General features: G+C 39.9%; 1 protein-coding gene across 2 annotated transcripts; it reads right to left on the bottom strand.

The window, feature by feature from the left end:
- Window positions 1-1,644: 1,644 nt before the first annotated feature.
- On the bottom strand, window positions 1,645-22,148 carry crlf1a (cytokine receptor-like factor 1a). Of its 2 annotated transcripts, none has more exons than XM_023291772.3 (9): window positions 21,751-22,148; window positions 16,235-16,513; window positions 14,043-14,172; window positions 12,085-12,254; window positions 5,659-5,816; window positions 4,493-4,567; window positions 4,320-4,413; window positions 2,912-3,094; window positions 1,645-2,792 (listed from the first exon to the last, which is right to left on the bottom strand). In XM_023291772.3, exons 1-9 carry the CDS (start codon window positions 21,821-21,823, stop codon window positions 2,776-2,778), a joined length of 1,179 nt encoding a protein of 392 aa, XP_023147540.1. In that variant the 5' UTR covers window positions 21,824-22,148; the 3' UTR covers window positions 1,645-2,775. The 2 variants fall into 2 exon arrangements, with proteins under 2 accessions (XP_023147540.1, XP_023147539.1); XM_023291771.3 differs by having other exon boundaries at window positions 2,916-3,094; window positions 21,751-22,147.
- Window positions 22,149-22,366: the final 218 nt, after the last annotated feature.

Consider the following 22,366-nt stretch of genomic DNA (forward strand, 5'->3'; position numbering starts at 1 on the left):
AGTCCCTAATCCAGAAAAACATGAGTCACAGGAGTCATTTTTCTGATTACTTTCTGAAATTGCTCATGTCCTTTGCCTAAGTAGAATTCTAAATGCAGGATTTTTGCTTGTAAGTAAGCACTTTTATGTCGTTTTGCTGATTTAATTCACATAAATGATGAAATGTTTCTTCCACCAGTGCCAGAACCTTAAAAACAGTATTTCTCATCTTTGAGGTTGAAACATACTGGAATTTAGTGATAAACAAATAGACCACAATATCACTAAGACTGTTAAACTAATATGCATATATTTGGCCAAAAAAAGAGATAGAAGTGTCTAAAATATATGCATGAAAAGTTGCTTCAGTGCTCTTGAAAAAATAATCTCTTGATTGAGGAAAATGTTGTAACCTAAGATCGGGTGTGCAGCCAAAAAACTCCTCCATATTCCACATGGGACTGGTCTGTTAGAACCCACACATCATATGAAAAGTGTCAGAAAAGCTCTGAGGAGGATTAACTAGTATCGGGTAGAAATTCCCCCTCTTGCTCTCCCATTCTCCCAATTCTTGAAGGTAACTAAAGCCTCTAGAGCAGAGCCATGACCAATAAAAAGCCCACAGTGGTTAAATATTGAGCACTAATGACTGACTGGTCACAAGTACGGTAACAAGAGTCTGCTGTGTCACAAGAAAGAGAAGAACTCAGGTGGGTCCTGACAGGAAACACCACTAATAGCTCAGGTTTCCTATATAAACTTTTAAACAATGCAGCTGTGTTAGAAGGTGGAACTCATTGTTGTGGGGAAGAGATGCAGCTTGGATTTATTCGGGAGATGTCAGTTTTTTTTGTTATCTCCAAAATGAATTTTTCAGTTTTTTTTAGCAGAAGCTCATTCACAGATCTACAGTAAATTGTGTTTAGTAGATTGTTTTAATAGAACTGAAGACTGGAATGAATAGATTTAGAGGCAGACAACATCTTTATGCTTCACTTTGTTGAGGTTTAGAGTGATTCCTTGGCCCTTATATTTCTATTAATACCTACAAACATTTTCTGCTTTTACTAAACCGTTTTTCCCTACATGTAGACATTTAGGGAGATTTCTGGTTCCCCATATGGTTCCATTTTTACGTGGTTGTTGAAATACTGTAAGCTTGACCTGCAATTTCTATTATTGCAATAATTCTCTTATGTGTTTGGTATATTCTGCATGATTGCCTGTCACTATTGTGTATTTTTTAAAAAAATTTGAACCCATAATGTGCTAGAAAAGAAAGGCCCTGCAGACTCATATAGATGCCTCCAAAGTCGGCTTACCAATAGGAATGACAAAAGCTGGAAATTCATCCAACTTTGCAGATGAAAAAAGCCTAATAAAAAAGTGAAGGACAATCAACTGTCATCCTGATCAGACATGTTACATAACAGTTGTTGTAATGGGTGTGTAGGCTTTTATACTGCTTGTGTTGACTTTGTTTGTTAAATGACTTTGTTTGTTAAATGCCAGGGTGTGTGCTAATCCGTAGAGAGCGACGGTGACACATCTTATAGAGATATCTTTGGTTTCAAAGTATGTCTTTTCTTCCAAGTTTTTTAGATGGAGATATTTCACTGTAATGTTGCTTTTATGCCTAAATGTAGAACCTCATATCACACAACATAAAGAGTTAATGGAAAATATTTAATGGAGCAGATCTTCTAAAGGTTTTCCTCTTCTTCAAGATGATATTAATGCTCTAAGTCACACAAATGACCATCTGCTTATTTCTGGGGTGAGATATAAATAAAGTGCTGCTCCAGTTCCACATGCTGATATTTGTTGTTTTTGTCCACATCACTCGCTGTGTGGAAAGAACTTCAGTTTGGACCAAAATGAGAAACAGCCGAGTCGTGTTTTTTTTGGTTCTCCCCCCCCAATCTTCTGCTTTGCTACTGTAACACAACTGATTTCCAAACCCCTCCGTTTATGGCAACATTTTTTATATAGAACATCATCAGAGATCGATAACAACTTCAGTCATTGTACAGTCTTTACTAAACTAAACATAATTTAAGAATTAAAACATAACTTTATACTTTTAAATATGCTGGTACAATTTCAGTACAAAAATAAACGCAGTGAAATGTTTCCAAACACCACCATGGCATCAGTCACATACTGTCACACAGAAACAGACGCATCCTGAGTGAAGCAGTTTGGCAAATTATCCACCTATGTAACAAAAGCATGAATGAGGAATACTGTATGATAAATTTGTTGCAGGATCGGTGAAGCCACGGGTGCTGAACGGCCACTAGATGGTGCTTTGGATCCACAGGAGAAACCCCGAAGCATCTCAGGATACTTTCAGACGCCTGGGCAACACTTTTGGTGAGTTTGAATCTGTTTTTTTGTAGGTTATTCATGCTACAATATCATTTGTGAGAGCAGAGTAGTCCACACGGTCCCTTCCTTGCCATGCCATGATACCAGGATGTCCATGATGAGTTCACCTTCTCAGTCCGTCCAGGCCGCACATTTTTCAAGTGCTTGTATTGACTGCAAAAGATGCAGACAGGCAGAAAATCCCACCGTTTTTTTATCGTTTCTTTTTTCCTTTGGGCGTCCTCTTGCAGCCACAGCTGGTATCCGCACAAGACGTCTGCAGCAAATTGTCTTTATAATTCCACTATACGAATACAATCTCTTTTTCTCATTTGTCATACACACACAGACAAAAAAACAGATCACATTCACTCAGTTCTTTTTCTTGACTTGTTTTCTGCTCGTAAAGCCGGCATGTGCTATGACTTATCCCCTTGGAGAACCTAAATTAAAGACAAATTCAGTTAGAGATCAGCGTTTTGCAAAACAGTCTGCTTTTACTTTGTATCATCATCATCATGTGTGCGTGCATGTGCTTCATCCCTGCCTTAGCGATGCTTACCTACCTGGTTGCGAGCTTTGTGGGATTTCTGCATCAGCACTCGCCACTGGTCGTACAGCTTCATGGACATGCTGCTGCAGCCGTAGGCGTGTTTCCGCACCCAGCCGAAGAACTGCTTCAGCTCCCTGCGCAGGGTGGAGTTGGAATCTCCGCTCGACTTGGAGTCACAGGACATCAGGCGCTCTGCGGGAAGGTAAACAGGGAGGGAGACGGGTAATGAGTGTAACTGGCTTTCGCGACAAGTTCTCCGGCCTTCATGCACAAAAAAAATAAATAAATCAACTTAAATCAGGTTTTCATCCAATATAAGCACAATTTTAACCCAAAATCCAGAAAAATCTACACAAGAAAATTTAAATTAATTATTATTAGATGTTGGGCTCAAGCTAATTCCCCATTTTTGTTTTTTTTAAATCAGAAAAGATGCCACAAGAAGATGATATTATTTCAAGAAGACAAAAAGGAGATTTGGCACATTTTGCCTCATGTATTCAATATTTGCTGATAAAGACATCAAGAAAGGTACGAAGCGATTGATTCACTTTGTAAGCATTTGTACTTAAAGTAAAGTGCTGTTGCTGTTGCTGCTATTGCAACTGTGGTAATACATCTTAAAATTGTGAGACTGTATAATTAAGGTTGATGCCATTCAAAATCAAAATGCTGGATTTTCACAGCTTGTATTTGGGTTGCTGAGTGTGAATATTTATATTAGCAAACTGAAAAATAAAGTAAAAACCCAAATGTAACTGGTTAAATTCTCCTACCAGAGTTACAGGAAAAAATGAAGACAGAGAGACAAACTTAAAGGAACTGAGTGTTCTGAGTTTTCCTCCTTGCCCTGATCACTGTGGTACTTTTTTTAAAGCTCACCCTTGCAGAAACCCCTTGCAAAATAAAAAAAAATGAAGTTTTTATGAACTGGGTTTTGTTTTCATACTTGTGGTCTTTATTCCCATCACTTACAATAACATTTTACACAGCACTTATGTCTGGGGGGGCAGCAATCACGAGAGTCCGCAATTCTACGATGTCCAGTGCGGCAAACAGCACAACTTCCTGATGTTCTTCATACAGAAATAATTTCTGTTGCAACCTACTGCTGCTAAAACAAGGTTTGATTTTGAAATGTTTGGTTTGGCAATGATTAAATTTGCTTGGGCTTTTATTCTTGATTTGATTTGATCAATCTGCCTTATTTGAAATTGGCAAAACTTAAAAAACAAGAATTGTAAAACAGCACCTCCTGTGTGGCAGCTGGTTTCCAGCAACTGTGGGATGCACGGCATGACATTAGACAAATTTTAATGCTACGAATTGTTTCTTAAAGGGCCAAATATGCTTAAAGAACTCCTCAAAACAAACCACTCGTAAGGAGGATTGAGTGTCCATATGAGAGTGTACTCACCACTGTGGGGTGTGGAAGCAGCAGTCGGGTGGCTCCACTCGCTCCAGATCCCAGCTTTGCGAGAGCCGTAGATGCCTACAGGGTTACAGCGAACCTGGAGAAAATAAGACATTAATTAACAGCTAGTAAATATTACAGACGTGGACACAAGTACCTACATATATTCACCATACCTGGACGAAATACACTGTTCCAGGTCGCAGTCCGGCCAACCTACACGAAGTCTGATTCCCGACATCATCCATCACCTACGAAGAAAAGACACAAACACAGAAGAAGTTGAGCGCTGGAGGTCCGACCGCAGTATTAAATACCAATGGGCATAAACTGAAACACAGGGCAGGATCAAGATGCAGAAAACACAACCGCAAACCATGCACAGACCCAAACATGCATGAACACCACATTGTTTGGTGGCTCCTGATTAGCATGTTTATGAAACTATTTTAATGTAACCGTGCCTGCTGGGTAAAATCTGCTCTCTGTTATTTATTACAGGGCTGGATATGCTGGAACACACATACAGGTAGTCACAGACAGACAGCGAAAACAGGGAGACAGAAGAGAAATAATCTCTGCTAATAATCCTCACTTTCTCTCTGGCATCCGGTCTGTAAACACTTGTTAAGCAGGACTCCAGCAGAAAACAGAACCTGGAAATTACAGGCATCAGAAGGCTAACGACGTGATGTGTGGAAGCCAAATAGGCAGAAGTTACAGCTGAGCGTCTTTTACAGCCATATTGAAGACATTAACAGCTGAGATGTATCCCTCCATTCCTCAGCATGACCTCATGATTAGGGCCGGTTCAGAGGGAAATGGCGCTTTGTTTTCACCACCGAGCCCTTAAAGCCACTCGGATTTAAAGTCTCCTCTCTCTCCTCCTTCGAGACGGTATCATCCGTCCGCCGCCTCTCCACTCCCCTCCTTTTCTTTTTCCACTTTGCGAGTCAGGACTTGCTTATATTACAGTCAGTGTAATTCCCCCTTAATTACAGGAGAATCTTCGCTCTTTACCCAGAGGAAGATGATTTCTGGGAAGCACCATCTTTGCACGGCTGAAGGTTTCGCACTGTGTTTTTCATTCATTACAGGCTTGTATTAGAGCTACTAACGGTGACTTCTTCCACATCAAAACCTGACTTGGAGATTTATGAGTGATGAGAGTTTTTTGACCGGCCTGACTATTAATTCTCCTGGCAGAGGAGGCCTCAAATCAGACTAGATTAGGGGTGATTACAGCATTAGGATGAGAAACAGCTGGGACAGCGCTGCAGTTATATATCGAGACAAAGAGAGCAGATTTACATCCTTACAACCATGTGTCCTTGTCCTTTACCTTCCAGTCTTGGCTGTCCTCCAGCCTGTAGCGGATCTGGTATTTGGCCTGAAATAAGAAGTCTTTGAGGGCAGGTGGGGCCTCCCAGCGGACGCTCAGCTGGTCCTCCAACTGGCCGACACGGCTGACAGTCACACCTGACGGAGGGTCGGTGGTTACTGGAGGAAGACGAGACAGAACAGGTTGTTACGTAAGAACTTCAACTCATTCCAGCTTCTTAGACATCAATGTCCAACAATTTTCTATTTCTCATAAGAATATCTTTAGGTTTGTCACACTGTTGGTTGGGAAAAGTGGATTTAGTCCATTTAGGGTTAATGGGACAGTAAGATATTACTAGAAACTTGTCACATTTTCATTCACTGTGGGCTCATTTTATTACAGCAATGCATAGAAGTCCTGCATTTCTATGAGAACAGCACAACCAGGAATAGAAGTAGACAGAACTCAAACATTTGTTCTTTGCAGTAAAACACACTTATAATGCTATAAATCTTTTTTTTTTTAAATTATTTGATTATTTATTATACAAAAACTAAAACAAAACTAGAATCAAGATGTGCATAATTTTTTTACGTGTCCAAGGTGAAAAGAAATGATGGTTCTACATGTTATAAATATTTCACTATTTAGATTTTACTTCTCCCCTCTCTGCTCTGCATAAACACAGCCTGCAGTTCATCTGAGAACTCTCTACATGACTGTCACAGCTGAATGGTCACAGTTGCTCCGAGGAGCTCAGATTTTTTAAAAAGTAGTTGTTTTTTTTTTTTGGGCAGAATGCGGTTAAAACAAACGCTTCATTTTTTAGTAAATTTTTAAATGTAAATAAATTGATACTGAGGAAATATCACAATTTATAGCTGAGATTTCTGACAGAACAGGACATTACAAGTGTGTCAAAATCCAACACTTCTTTCTTTTTCTGGTTCTGATAAATGGTGAGTTTTTTTAGTAATTTAAATGAAAAATAATGGATTTGGATTCAGAGGCAATGCTTCAACATTTGAAATGAAGTCTGACGTTAAAAATCATCTTTGCTGTATGAGTGCTCTGACTACTGAGCAGCGATGTGTTTATGACGGTGTTCTGTGCCTCCAATTTTTTTTTAATGACTTTGATGTTGTTTTCTTTTATGTCATTGTATTTGATATTGACAGTAGAGTGTCACAGAGAAGCTCTTGGTTGGAATCAAAGATTTCATGGTTATGCACACACCATTTTTTTTTTTTACCATTTTTACTGATTAATGCTCATGTAATGATTTATTCAATCATCAAATCACCATTATCTAATTTATAGGTAACTGCTCTAATATGATGTAAATAACATTAACACCCTATTTGTCAGATTCCTGATCAGAAAAATCTCAAATTCAAAAGAACACAGATGAATTTAATCACTGTCTGCCACAGCAATGGATTACTTTCATCGCTGGTCTAGTTTATATAATCATCAGATACATTTGACACTGCACTGCACTTCTTCAAATTCCCAGCAACACGTCTGCAAAATTTGATGCACATCAGATGAACGGATGACGAAAAAAGTGAAGAACACACACACACCTTTCTACATATACAGAGATCGGTTGATTGATTTGGTTTAGTAGAGATGCTCCTCTCTGGTGACCAGCTTTGTCTGTCTGCTGTTTGTCTGTTGCAGGGCAAATAATGAAACCATCTGCCTGCTGCTGCTGCTGCTGCTGAGTTGAGGTTGATTAGATCACTAAAGTTTAGCGGCAAAAAAACAAAACAATGAGCTGAAAGATGCTAAAACATTCTGCGGTGCACAAACTCTGCATTTTTGTGATTTATTGCAACAAAGGGATTTTCATTTTTAGCCTTGACTGTGACAACTCGGCGGCTTCGGTCTACATCCTAAGGTCATGTTTGCGGGGTCAAGAAACCCATTCGATGTTAATTTAAAGCGGTAGGATGATGTCTTTATGTGTAGAAGGATTGTTCAGCGCTGACGGAGGTTTGCGGTCTCTGGGTGCCTTCTCGTCTCTGAAGAGTTGCTCTGTTAGCCGGAGGAGGCCTTTTCATCTGACAACAATTATCTTTTCGACAAACAAACATGCGGCGACAGACCATTATTTTAGCTTGACTTGCGTTTTGTTTGGAGCTTTTGAGATTATTTCATTATTAACTTCAGACCCGGAGGGAAGAGGAAGATGGAAAAGATTCAGAGGAGCTGAAAATGTGGAGAACGACACGATAGTTTTAGAGGTTTGGTTTCTGATCGCCAAGAGCTTAAAAAACGTAACGGTTGTCATTCATCTGGGAGAATATTTACTTTTTTAAGCAGCAGTGGAGAATAAAACTAAGAAAACTACACATTTAAAGCTCTAGTTAAACTATAATTCACTGATATAACCAAAGCACTTGAACTTGTTTTGCCAGGTGATTTTATCTCCTTTTCTTTATCAATATCAGACACTAAACTACAGTGGCTTTATTTATTTAAATTATTTTAGGGTTAATGAATGAAAAAAGATGTCAGATTTTTATTGTATCTCCAGATCTCAACACCTATGTAAATGAGGCATGAGTACATTTTTAATTATCTTCAAACAATAACAATATATTTTTTAAAAGTTTAATCTTAAGGCATTATTTTCTTTTTCTCTAGAATCATGTTTTGAACATTACTGTTTTTCCCACTTTCACTTTGATTTACTTGTTGAGTTCTCTCTAAACAGAGTTGTCCAAATTTCAGATGACAGTATAAAGAGGCTAAATAAAAAACTGATGTTTTCCACTGTTTTCAACAGCGACTAAGTTTTGGAAGCAACAGGGAATGTTTTGCAGATTTGTGTTAAACCTCTGCGGCTGCAGGGACTTTACTTCCCTGCCTTCCTATTGGTTGATATTTGGACCTGTGGCCTGAGAGTAAAACTGTTCACTCAGGGATGGAAGTAATACTTAAAAACTTTCATTGCTTTTTTATTAAAGTAACTAAATGTATATTTTTGTAAACATTATCCAATTCTTGTTTTCTTTTCTTGACAACTGTTGGTTTGGCGAGACTCAATAATTAGCAATTATCATTACTGATATAAAGCTTACCAAATCAACACTAGTCAAAAAGTAATAATTTAAAGATGCTTATTATTATTGTTATTATTATTGTTAATATTAATATTTATAATAATAAAATATGTTATAATATTTTGTCTTTAAATTAAAAAATGTACAAAATATAATCATATTTAAATTAATTAAACGCAAAATTATAGTAAGACAATAATTTTTATTATTATTATTATTATTTTATTACTATTATTATCAATCAGCTATGACTTTTTTGACGACTGTTGATTTGCAGAGCCTCATATAAATAATAATACTAATATGATCAATAATAATTATCTTGATTATTATTATTTACTTATTTTGTTGTTTTTATTAAATGTTTGATTGATGTCAAAATAATTATCATTTGGATATTTTTATCTTTTAAAGACAAGATAATTCAACATGTAATACTTTTTTAATGATAATTATCCCAGAACCACAAAAAAAGGTGACAAATTCCAAGATAATGAGATGGTACACAGATGCTATCAATTGTCGTAAAAAAGTTACAAGAAAATAGTTTTAAAATAGTGTCTGTGTTTAAAGCAATTTTATTTGTCCTCAAATAAGAGCGCATGTGTTTCCCTATGCATTACACCGTATGCATTTTGCCATAAAAGTCAATGAGACATGACAAATTACTGATGAATCACTGTTAACATATGTCATGTCATTCCTCAGCAAGTCGTCATGTCAGAGTTAAACAACGATGCAAGTTTCCTCTAGTCTCTCGGTTCGCAGGCTTCCCTCTGACTGAAGGAATGCAGAGAAAAGCTGTAGGTGTTTCCAGCTCGCCTTCATCACTGATTGGACGTGACCGTAGCTACGAGTGACTCACGGCGGCTCGACGCAGGTGTGGTTGCTGTGTTTTATGACCTGCCACTGTTGTGGAAACTGAATGAAAAGGACGACCAGGGCAACCTGAGCGAGACAAACCACACACACAAATCCAGAAACCGCCCACACTCTGCCTGCCTCTCGGTTTCTATACTGTTACGAGGCACTGCCCTGCCCTCGGGGTGTGTAAACAGGTGTGTGCGAGCATACATTAGGAAAAAGAAAAGGAATTGCAGTTTGATGGACACTTGTTTCCTTGCCAGTGATGTTCGCCTCTATATGGGCTTCTTTCACTACATTAGGAGTGACCCAGGTGAAGAGTTCCAAGCTAATCAAGTTGTATTATTTCAGGTCCAAATCTTAAAGCCCTCAAAGCCCAAACTTCTCGGGCCTCAGGGGTCTGCAGCCGCCTCGGAGACGGGATTAGTTTCGAGGATCGGCCCGGAACATTCTGACGCTACATAAAAGGGGGTTAAGCGAGTGTTTTTCTGGATGTGCGTGTGTGTGTTTCTGTGTTAGTGTGTGTGTCCAGTGAGCATGAGTAAAGAGAAAATGAGCTCATCTAAAGAGAGGGCGTCTCCAGGCGTCACACACCTACGCCTGTCCAGGTGTGGGCATGCATGTTTCCAGGAGCGCGTGTGTTGGGGATAATGAGAGAAGGGAAGAATTCGGTCGAGTCGCATGCTCCGTTTGCTTAAACCGCATTAAGCTAGGCAACAGACCACAAAACAAAGCTTTAAAAGGCAACACCGTTCAGTTCCTATCAGTGGGAAGCCAGATGAGCGCATGTGAACGATTTTCTCTAAAAGCCACAGAAGTCAAGCCAGTGTCTTGTCTGCAAGAATCAAGGAGATGATGATGTGAGAACTTGTGATACACTTCTTTGATATCTTAAAGCTAGATTAAATTATAAACACCACCTCTGGGGTCACAAGATGAATTGGAGGGGCGATGAGATGACGAACGGAGCAAGGAATGAACCATTTGGCTTCCAGTTTTCCCTCATGCTTATGTATATTTAAACATTACCACGGACACAGCTCCTGAGGGGCTCCACAGAATGATAAAAAATAATGAATATTTATACTAGGAGAAGTATTTTAGTCTACTCATTGTATTTTAGGGCTCCACAACTCATCAGATGTGTATATTTTACATGCTTTATGCATCATTTTATACACATTACCCCAAACTTATTCTGACTGGTCTGATGTAGACTATGTGTATAAGGCTGAAATTGGCCTTACATTAGACAGTACCGTCTCCTCTTTTTTGTTTTTTATGCATTACTGTTTGCAAAATCTCATTTTATTATGGGAAGCAGCAACAACCACCTTGAGGCTAGCAACCGATCATGCTATTGTTTTTTTTCAAAACATTTGCCATTTTAATGACATTTCTTACCTCCCTGCATGCAGATGTTGCACCAAAACAAAATTCCCCTTGTGGGACTAATGAAGGATATTCTATTGTAAAACAATTCCCCTGGACACTTACACTGAAGGGACACCATTGCTGCATCCTGGGCTTAGCTCTGCTGGTGATAATAAGGTGCAGCCGGACCATTCTGTGGCCTAAACTCCAGCTTAATGTCTTATTTGATCTCTGTGGTGACATTTGGCAGTAGTTTTGTCACAATCACAGTAGTTTTATCTATTCAAATGGCTGTTAAAATTACTGGTTGTCTGGCAATCTTAAAGCACTGCAAGAGATGGGTGTGTCCCAAAATCCAAAAATGCCTCATATATTCAATATGTGGGCTATTGTTTATTATAATTTATAAGTTTACATCTTTTTCAATGCACTACCCAGCCTAAGAATACATCACTTTCTAAACCCTGATGGCTAGTCGCAGCCACGTTACCGTTCCTGATATTGGATGGAATCAAATATAAACTTGTTACAGTGAAGTGAAGCGTAATAGACTTTTCTATTATCAATTTATAATCACACTGGAAATTCAGTTAAGCTAACTGGATGAGAATTAATCTGATGAATTTAGCTAGCTAACATCATGTCATCCTGGACTAGGTAAGCCATGTCTCTAAACCAGACAGCGCTTACCAACATAAGACAGATCAAAACATTTTTACCCACATAAAAGCGAGATATGTCACATAGATGTTCATGCTCTTTATCTCTTTATTTCTTTGCTTTTATTTTTTGGTGTTTTAATGTTTACTCTTTAATTTTTCTGTTTTCATTTGCAGATGTTTGGTTGTGCTTCCACTGATACTGTGTGGTTTCAAATAGTCGTTCGTTGTATTATTTTGAAAAAAAGCTACTGAAAATTCAAATTAAGTGCAAAGGAAAGGGACACGCACTGGGTTTAACTCCTCCCAAGTCATTGACGTAGCATGGGTTGAGGGTTCGCAGGTACATGCTGCTTCACTCACATTGAAATCCACTGTCCTGGATTATAGCCTGAGGCCTCATTGACACCAAGATCTAAGCTCTGAGAGCAGCAGTTAAAGCAAGAGGATCAAAGTTCATTTCTTCTCCGACTCACCCACGTCTAAGATGTCAAGGGTGATGACATCCGAAGTAGCCCGGCCCAGCTGGTTGGAGGCCTCCACCCAGATCTCGTAGGGCGTGAAGAGGTGCAGGTCCTGAGTGATGCTGCAGGAGTACGGCTGCGTGTGAGTGTAATCTTCACACTGCTTCTCCGTACCGTACCATCTGAGAGGAACACAAAAAGCACTGAAACAACCCTGGACAGCATTCAACATCCTCAAACAATGCCTGTAATATACAACTCACTGTATAATGTGTTAGTAGTTAGGAGTTTATCTGGCACTGGGGTTTTTATTAAGTCTTTATTTACACTAATCTGAATGCAGTAAGAAATCTCCACGGAGTTGGCACGCCTGTGGGCGCTGCATCTCAAGTCATTTCCCTTTTGGTGTTTATAAATTGCTGATTTAATTATTTAAAAATGTGAATAGAACTCGCACCCCATCTGAAACTCATTTTGGAAAATGTATTGTTCCCAGATGAACAGAAATCTCATGAAATTTAACTTTTTTTTATGTTGTGTTTTTTTTTTTTTTTTTTTTGGGGGGGGGGGGGTGTGCCCACTGGCTACCACTGATGTTATTCTTCTTTTAAAAATAAGGTATGCCAAAAAGATCAAGTATTTTGTCTTGATTCCAACATGTCTTGAGCTTATTTCTGTGGATTTTCTGTGGCATGTCGGGATTGTTAAAAAAAATCGAAATCTGTTGATTTTGGCAGGAAACAATTGGCTCACCTCGATGGAAGTTTTACCCTTTTGGACCCTTTCATTTTTCTCACTACATTTTCAGACGTAGTGACTGCATGTCTTTACATGTTTCAATTTCTGAATAAAACAGGCTGATCAGAAATGCAGTCAACTGACCTTTTGACTGTCCTGTTTTTCTCCAGTGGTCAAAGTGGTGTTCATAGGGCTGTTGTAAGAGTGTTACTATAATATAAAAGGTTAAAGACTGCATTTAACAGTATGGTTATCTGCTCTGTCATAAGCTACACTTGATCCAACTTGATGCAAACTGACCTACAGTAACAGCCCAGTATTATGTTTGTGCAAAATGTGAAGTAGCACCTTATTAGTCCTCTCAACCCTGAGCAATTTATGACCCTTTTTTTTTTGCTCCCAACACATTTTTACTCACCGTGGGTTTAATTTTCATTGGAATATAAAGTCCTGCACCTTTATGGAAACAGCACAACCATGACTAGAAGTAGACAGAACTCAAAAATGCTGTTTGTTTGGTGAAACAAAGTTATAATGCTGAAATCATTTTTTTTTTTAAAAAGTTGAATTTCTTTGACTTGCTATTTTTTTTCCCAAATGTCCACAGATGTTACAAATACTTGGGAAAAGTGGTAAATCTAAATACTACAGATATTAAACTACTTACATTTTTGATTTGTTCATATACTTGGGTCCTATCTGTTCTATGTGAACGCAGCCTGCAGTTCAGTTGAAATGTACTTGATTTTTTTGTCATGTGACTGCAGGTTGCAACTGAGTCACTAATGACTCCAAAGTTGTGCTATGTAGCACACATTTTTCTGTTTTTCACAGAATCTGGTTAGAGCAAATGTTATACTTTGTGAATTTTGAGATGACACGTAAAATTAAGTGATTTTGATGAGTTATCCTCATTTTAAGCATAAAGTTGGTTATGTTTCCCAACGGAACAACACGTCACATATTATTAGTTCTGTTGGAAAGTTAAAAATATGACAATTCTTTATGTTTTAACAGTTTCTGGCTCTCACAAATGGTCTATTTTTGGCGATTGTTTTTTTTAAGAAAACATGTCTTTCAAACGTACCGGCAGGTTTTGTGGTTCAAGGAGTTAACTCACAACATGTTGTGCTCAAAAGATTAATACATGAGAAAACTAATACCATAGCGCAATATGTGACTTATTTCCCTGAATATTTTCTGCAGTGTAGCTTTAGTAAGCGTGTGTCTACCTGAGTTTGTACTTGAGCCGGTACTGTGTGCTGATATTAGTCTCTCCTTTTCCTCCCGGAGCCCAGCTGCAAGTCAGGTCCTTCGTGTTCCGGGACCAGCAGGTCAGATTGACTGGCTTCTGTGGAGGCACTGGGACAGAATAGGGTGGAGGTGGTAGAAAGTTAGACAGTCAGGGGGAAGAAGACAGAGGAGAATGGAGAGAGAGAAAGAGAGGAGGTTGAGAAAAATAGAGTCGAAGAGGCAGGGGAAAAGAAGGAAGGTGGATGGAAAATGAGGGTCAGTGAGGGTACAGAGTTACCTCCAGTCATTACTTCAGCCTTATCCTCCTGAGAGTAATTCACTCACTAGTAGTGTTCCTCAGAAATTGCAGTTTTTTTCTTAATTGGGCTGTGTGTCTATGTGTGCCGTCTGATTTGGTCAGACTTGGGATCCCTGCCAACATTCTTCGTCTGTCTGAACACTGGGTGCTCAACACCAGTGTCACACAGAGATTAAGATCCTGACATCTCCTTGTCTGTGTGTGTGTGTGTGTGTGTGTGTGTGTGTGTGTGTGTGTGTGTGTGTGTGTGTGTGTGTGTGTGTGTGTGTGTGTGTGTGTGTGTCTGTGAAAAATGCATTGACGTGTTTCTTTGTGGTTAAGTTTTTGTCTCCTTAAAAGTCATTTTTCATGTCATCACCTCTTCCAGCCCTAAAAATCAACATGTATTTCTCTCTCTGTGGGAAAAGCAAGAAAGGAAGCAACAAAGACGAGGACATTTTGGCCACTCCTTACTTCTTCAAATAGGATAATTATCCCATTGTGGCTCCTATTTTGTAGTTCTGGTCATAATTCTTATCGGTAATAATAACATGGTACCCTTAAAAATCTGTTAACATAGTATCACCTCTAAAAAAGAAATTAGATGGGGCAAGAAACAAAAAGCAGTGAGATGATGGTACAAACATTAAAAATATTACCAAGACTGAAGATCTGTTGCAGTTTATGGACTTATTTGTACTGGAAAATTGTGCAGTGCAGGACATCAATAGCAACTCCAAATACAGTTGGTTTTATAATCAGTTTTTTTTATCTGTCTGATCATCTGCCCACTCACGTTTCTTGCCCTATCAAACTTAACTCTTACTTTGACGAGTACAAACTTGGTGTAACTGATCAGAGACGCTGGCAAAAACTACAAACATGAGACCCAAGCCATAAAACGAAAAGCACAATTATCCTTTAAGGCAAGGTTTTAGTGTTCAGGGCAGTGAGATATTGAATTCAGCACCTGTGATTATAAAAAAAATAAATAAATCAGCTTTCATGTCTGGTCAGGGCTTGTTTGCCTGAAGCCAGTACCCGGGCTAGCTTAGCTTAGCATACAGACTGGATAAAGTAGTAAGCGAGTAGCCCAATGGCTTGCACCTTTAAAAGTCACTAATTAATATTCTGAATCTTGATTGTTTAATCTGTACAAAAACTGTGGTTTTATGGAGGTTTATGCACTGGAATATTTCTTGGATGGGTCGACTAACTGCGATGACAACTTTTTGGACTTCTTGGAAGTTTTCTTATGCTAAGATAAGCCAACAAGGCTACTTCACAAATGGGTCAGTGACTTTTATTTTCTTATCTACATCTTGGCAAGAAAGCAAAACAAGCATGTTTTTTTCAAAATGTCGAACTGCTTCTTAAAGGTAAGGATTCCCAATGGAGAAAACAGTACTATCATAAGGTTATTATAAGGCCCACAGGATCGAGTTTGCCTTAAACTTAAAACATTTTTTACATGTAATTCTAGTCCTCATAAGTATAGCAGTACAAACGTGTGTTTGTATGTGTGTAAAATGTCAGGTCCATACCCTATGAGTGATAGTGCGAGTAATGGACCACACAGGTGGTCAAAGCATCTCACAGTGACACACTCATTTAGGCCTCTCGCTGGGCCTGAAGGCAGGAATACTAAACATAAAATAGAGCTACAACTGTGCAGGGACACTTAAAAATCTGCCCACTACTTCCTTGTTGTTTCCATTTATTCCCATTTCCTTTCCATTCCACTCGTCTCTTTGGTGTATTACTCCTCTCAGCCCTCTCCTGCACTGTTTTGTAATGTGAAAACATCTCCTCACAAGTGAAGCACAGAGGCAAATGTAAATACATTACTCTCAGAGATTATTTTAAGGTTATACATGCAAGACCTGAACTTACTCCCAACGTAAAGACAGGAGCCAGCCAATATGTGTCCCTTGTGATTGTGACAGACAAGGTTGTCGCCGGATGTTTGCCTGGAGGCGTTGAGTCCGGCCAGCGTCACGCTGAGGTTGGTGGGGCTCAGCACTCTGTAGAGGGAGCTGGGCAGCTGTTGACCGTTCAGTGTCCAGAACAGAGAGCTGGCATGGACGCCGAGGTCGGGGTGGACCCAGCAGCTGGCTGTCAGGTTGGACCCCATGCGAAGCACAGGGTCCTGGGGGTAGATGATTGCTACATCTGGAAGAGGGCGGGAGGAGACGGATATTAGAGGAAGACAGTTGATGGAAATTGATCTAAAGTTTAGGCTGGTGACTAAAAAAAGATCCTGCCTGCATTCAAGCAGAAATCCAGATGCTCTAATGTGTGACTGAAGACAACGTAACATGCTGTTATCTCATCTTTCCCTTAAAGTTTCAACATAACAAAACTCTCCACTCCTAGTCTTATTCTTGGAACTGCCTAGCTTCTCTCCCCAGTCAACAACTCTAGCTACTGACCATGCAACAGTGTTTTTCTGTAGCATGAATATAACATGGTTTTATTTCAAATCCCTGTTCCTCAGATTCCAGACCCATGGTGTCCTATGCCAGAGTCTTGGGCTCGGTGTTTCTTGGCTCCGGTGGAGCTGAATTTGCAGGACAGTCTTCATCCTGTAGGTTCTGTAGGAGGCTGTTTCTGGTCTTTATTGGACCTGTATTAGCATTTCATCCTGGTTTCTTTTCATCAACTTAAGGCACTGTTTCGGTTCTTTCAGTGGTGTAAATCCATTTCCGTCCTGCTCCTTTAATGGTTTTGTTTTTGTTTGACCTGATTCCTTTCATTCTTCTCTGTTTGTGAGGGACTCACAGCGTCCAGTTTGGTCATGACCCTCAGATTCATTAGTAGCTCAACTGCTTTTTCCAGTGAGTCTCTGAGGGGTTCGCTGATATTTTACCTGAAATCTTGACCATTTTTTTTCAAGGCTTCCAACTCCCATCTTTCTGATTCTATCACTGACCACCCACAATGCACGTCCTGCATAGCTAGTGGATGCAGCTGATACATTCTTGATGATCCAGTTTAAAAACGCTTCATTCCCTAGGCTTGGGCCATTATGGCTCACACACATAGAATTCAAAGGGTAGCAAAGATAGCAATCAATTTTTTCCATTGCCATAGATAAAGATTGTGATTGCACTGAAAGCTTCAATCCACTGACAGTAAGAATTAACAACAATCAGAAACTTTTCCTCTAAGACAGACTGACAAACGTCCATGTTGTCTAATCTATGGTAGGGTCAGGCAGCATGGTTTGCTTTGGCACACCTGACATCGTCTCACTGCAGACTCTGTGCATCCACGTCTGGCCGCTACATGTGGCTGCAGGTCGGTATCTTCCTCCACAAAACCCTTGCATGGGCCTCAAGAAGTTTCTTAATCGCTGTCTGAACTATCAGTAGTCTTCCCCATAGTATGCAGACTTCCTCTAGTTGTCTTTTCACAAACTATCACGTGAGGGTAGACTGATAAACTCCAGACAGAACCAGATCACAGTGAGTCCAGTCCTATGTTTATTTCAAAAAGGTGTTCCACTTCCCACGGAGTCATAATGAGCCTGGCTTGCAGTAGAAGTCAGCTCAGTTGCCATATTTGATCCTTAAATTCTGAGATGTGTTCATAAACTGTCACAATGAATGCACTCTGTCATTCTTCAATCTGGTTGCTGCAAGTTGTGCAATGCCCTTGTTTTCTCCCAGAAGTCCCAGCTGCAATTTTTGTTATATTACTGTAGTTTTACAAGGAGATATTGGTGAAAATGTTTTAGATCAAATATATTTGCCAGGGCCTTGTTCTTCAGCAGAGATTCGACTGATGAAAGTGAGTGTAGCCACTTTGTTTTGTCTGTACCATCAACACTAGCCTCCCTGCAGTCAGGTGCATTTTACGTTACCTTTGAAACATCCATTGGTCATGGAGGCAGTTTGCTACTCTGAGCCCCTGGTTGCAATGTTTTAACAAGTCCGTCCACCACTTCCTACAGCTCGGCTACGTCCTTGGCTGCTGTTTCCATTGACTCTCAACAGGCCAATATGAGCCTGTCATCAGCCTCTGATAGCAAACGTACCGTCTCCCCCTGCTCTTACGGCTAACAAACAGCGACACTACCTTCATGAGAAAACACTGAAATACTGAATTTCACATAATGAATGCACTTCACTTGCCATGTAGAACATGTGAAAACACCAGCATAATGTCTTCTGTCGCTCTGAATGGGCCTTTTCTACGTCTGAAGCAGATAAAATAATCCAAACTATCTTACAGTGACGTCTTCAGCTTTATAGAGGGCTAGTTAAGTGTTTGCCTTTTTCATACTAACATTCAAGATTTAGCCAAAATATGTGGTTGTTCTTATTCAGGAGACAACAATTAAGGACAAAGTGGACATATCAGTGTCACTCACACCAAAATTTCTGATGCTGAGGCAATCCGGAACTATCATCGAGCAAAAAAATACAATGATTCTATTGCATAAGTGTGCAGGCAACAAGTAAGAAAATGCCTAAAATGGATTACTTTTCTCAAGCAAATTTTGTGTTTCTGCATGTTAATTTACCTGTTGCATTAAAATAAAATGTGTGTGTTACTAAATATAAGTAAAAACACTGGATTTGCCATAGAAAAGGTTAGGAAATAATGTAAAATGTGCATTATTTTGCGCTACAAATGTTTTGGTTTTTTTTTTAAAATACCTGCCACTGAAGTAATGAATTTTTTGCGTATTTCCAGTTTTTGGTCATGTAAAGCAGCTGGCAAACAAGCAAAGGGAGGTTTTAAAATACATAACTGGTTAGAATATTCGTCATTTGATCATATCTGACAGCTGAATGTCAGATTACAGGTACAGAGTAGCAGAGCTTTTGATCTCAAACAAAACGATTAGAGGACAAAAAGAAGAACAGAAGAGATTATTTTCTTCAGGAAACAGCATTGCCATGTAGCCAAGACTATGAAAACATGTTAGTGAGATGATTTCTGAGAAGAAATGACTGAGAGGCCAGTGAGTGAGCACGTCAACACTTGGTGGGACCACTACAAATCTTCGCCCGAGGCTACATCCATTCAGCTGCCAGCCACCTTCCACTGACAGACAATGTGTGGTCCTTTGTGGAGGAGCTGCCTTTGAAGACGTTAATTCAACATCTAACTGCAGTCCAACATTAATATCATAACCCCGTCCCCAGCTTTGACACAACATCTCCACACATTTATGCACACGCATGAACGCAAACAAACACATGCACGGAGGCAGTTTGTCTTTGTCACTGGATACAGTGGACTAAAGGAGCGCTGTGATTAGCCAATAACATGCTGATCCAGCTGAATAACAATCAGTGTTTACGTATTCTGGGCGCTGGGGACGGGATTTTGCCCCGGAGCGGGGTGCGAAGCCCTCTAACACCCCTTCTCGTGCAGTTCAAACACAACAGTGATAGACACAATCACTGCTGTTTATTGTCTCTGCTCGACACGCTCACTGGAGGAAATGGCTTGTAAAATATTATTTGTTTGGAGAGGCTGAGGCTGCTTGAAGCACAGCTCTCATCAGGGCAAGGTATGAGTTTAACCCCGGCACAGAGGAGGATGGAGCTGAACTGAGGAAAATGTAATGCAAAGAAGTCTCCAGTGACTGATTTTTAAGTCTGTGGTTGACTTATGTGGACTTAACGCTGTCATTCTTCAAAGGTACATGACATCCCGTCTTTTTACTAAAGAACTGTTTACTCTTCACTCACCCATGCAGCGGTTCAAAGAAAGCCGATGCTTTTCCTCTGTCTGCTTTACAATAGACGAGCATTTGTAACTTTTTGAGGGGCCGGTGCCAGCGAGCTAAGTGGAAGAAGTCACGCAACATTTGGTGACAATGAGCCATGCAGCGTCGTCTGAAAAGAGAGCGAAGAAACAGCAGCGGATGCTTTTGTGTTCTTGTTTTTTCACATAGATTTACATTTTAGGTTTTTAACTGACACTCTTATCTTATCTTGTCTTACGTGAAGTCAAAATAGGGCAAGTACGGGCAGGAGAAGTGGCAAATGTGTGTGTAAGAAGTTAATTTCAGTTTAAAAAACTATTTTGGGAAAGTTTTCATGTATCTTGGAGTCAAAAATTTGGCCTTACATGATCATATCCAGTATAAATATCTCATTATTTGCTAAAAGGACATATAAACCTGAACTTTATGACATCATGAGAAGCACTAAAAACTAATTATATGTTAGTAGGAAAATTCCACATTAAAACTGTTTTACTTTAGTGGCATCTGCAAACCACAGAACACTAAGTGAAAGGGAAGCACCAGCCATTATTACAGTGAATAAAACAGTAATGACCGATTAGGCCCTATAATAAACAGTGGGGAAGCTTATGATCAAGGCCCATTGTCTGCTTTAAACCCCTAAAACTGTACTTTCTTTTATTAGTGCCTTTCAAACAGGATGAATAACAGGAGATCCTCTCTGAGGAGCTGCTGTTTGCCAGTGAGCTGGCCATAAAAACTAATCCAGCCACTTAACGGGTGAAACGGACATAACTTTGATTTATTTACGTTATTGTGCATTAAGCTGGTGGTTAACATTCTCCAAAACCCGAGCAAATGATGTCACTGTTTTGATGCGGTTCATAAAGCCCCACGCTCTCCATGTGTTAAACGAATTATGGCCTGACTTGTTGAAATTCGGCCTCATGGGAGACGAGTTCTCTCTGCAGGGATACAACCAATATACTACAGCAGGAGCACATCAATAACAGGAGCTGTCAAGCAGACAAAGTGGCATTTGTCCTATTTTAATGTAACCAGAAGTCAAGCAGAGAGGATCCAGGATGTGTCCCAAGCAAGTGGGCTTCTATTATGTAAGGCAACTTAGGAAAGAATCTGAGGAATCGGTGTTATTTTGCATTGGAAACATACTTTAAATCCAGTATCACTCGATGGGAGCTCAGCATAGGGTTAACATAATATTATGTCCATTCTTCATCATATGGAAACCCTGTATCTGTGGTCCTGTGGTGTCTGTTTTTATTCCACATGACACCACTATATTAGCCAAGGTTTTCCTACCAAGGCTAGTAGTGTTTCTTTATATTCTGCAGTGTCTAACATCCTTTTAGAATAACACTTCTATCCTACAGCACCAGTGCTTGTAATCTTCAAAAACAGCACGACATCCTTATGAAGGTTTCTGTAGTGTGTGCATTCACTAACGCAAGGTTTAAAAGTGTTGCAGCACTGTCTGAAAACAGTTTAATCTTTAAAATCAAGCCTAGCAGAGCAGCACGGTGTCACCCAGTGCAGTTTACACTCAGATCTTTGGGTGACACGTTGGACTGAGGTGACCAAAAAGTGCAGCACTTGTACCCAAAACCTCGCCAGAACCTCCTTCCCCAAAAGCAGGACCACGACTTTTGCGCATCGATGGACACATCTGGGTGCAACTTACGTGTGGACAAGGACAGCACGCCGGGAGTGTGCAGCATGAGGAAAAGCAAGCAGAAATCCAAGACGGCTTTCATTTTAGATCCAATTTCTGCGTTGATTTCCTCGTGTTGTTGTGGTGTCGCCTCTGTTTTTCCTCCTCGATCCTGGATCCAAATTACGCACAGTAAGAAAGAAGGAAAAACAGCACGGGTTCAAGGTCCGTGGATTTTTTTTTCTTTTTTTCCCCTTTTTTTAATAAAAAGACAACTCTCCGGAGGGAAGGAGCTCACTAGAAGAAGTGTGAAAAGTCAGAGAAGCCATGAAGCAACTTGTCCTCATTAGAAGCCTTCAAAGAGTGAGTATACCGCGTCCTGGTTGCAGTCTTTCCCCTTCTTAATGCTTCCTGCAGCTAAATCATACACAAGTTCATACTTTCTAAGCCCCTCCTCTCTCTCTCTTCCCACACAGTCGCCAGTCATTTCCCCCTCTTTCCGTCCTTTCCCTGCTCTTCTTTCCTTTTCTTTTTTTAAAAGTCTCTCCCCCCTTTCAGTGATGGATAGGAGAGTCAGAGCCACTTTCACTGAATCACTCTGTCTCTGTTACTTTCCATGCCACAGGTCTCTGCTTTGCAGTTTTTT

The sequence above is a fragment of the Amphiprion ocellaris genome, chromosome 20 (assembly GCF_022539595.1).
Source record: "Amphiprion ocellaris isolate individual 3 ecotype Okinawa chromosome 20, ASM2253959v1, whole genome shotgun sequence".
NCBI classification, from domain to species: Eukaryota; Metazoa; Chordata; class Actinopteri; family Pomacentridae; genus Amphiprion; species Amphiprion ocellaris.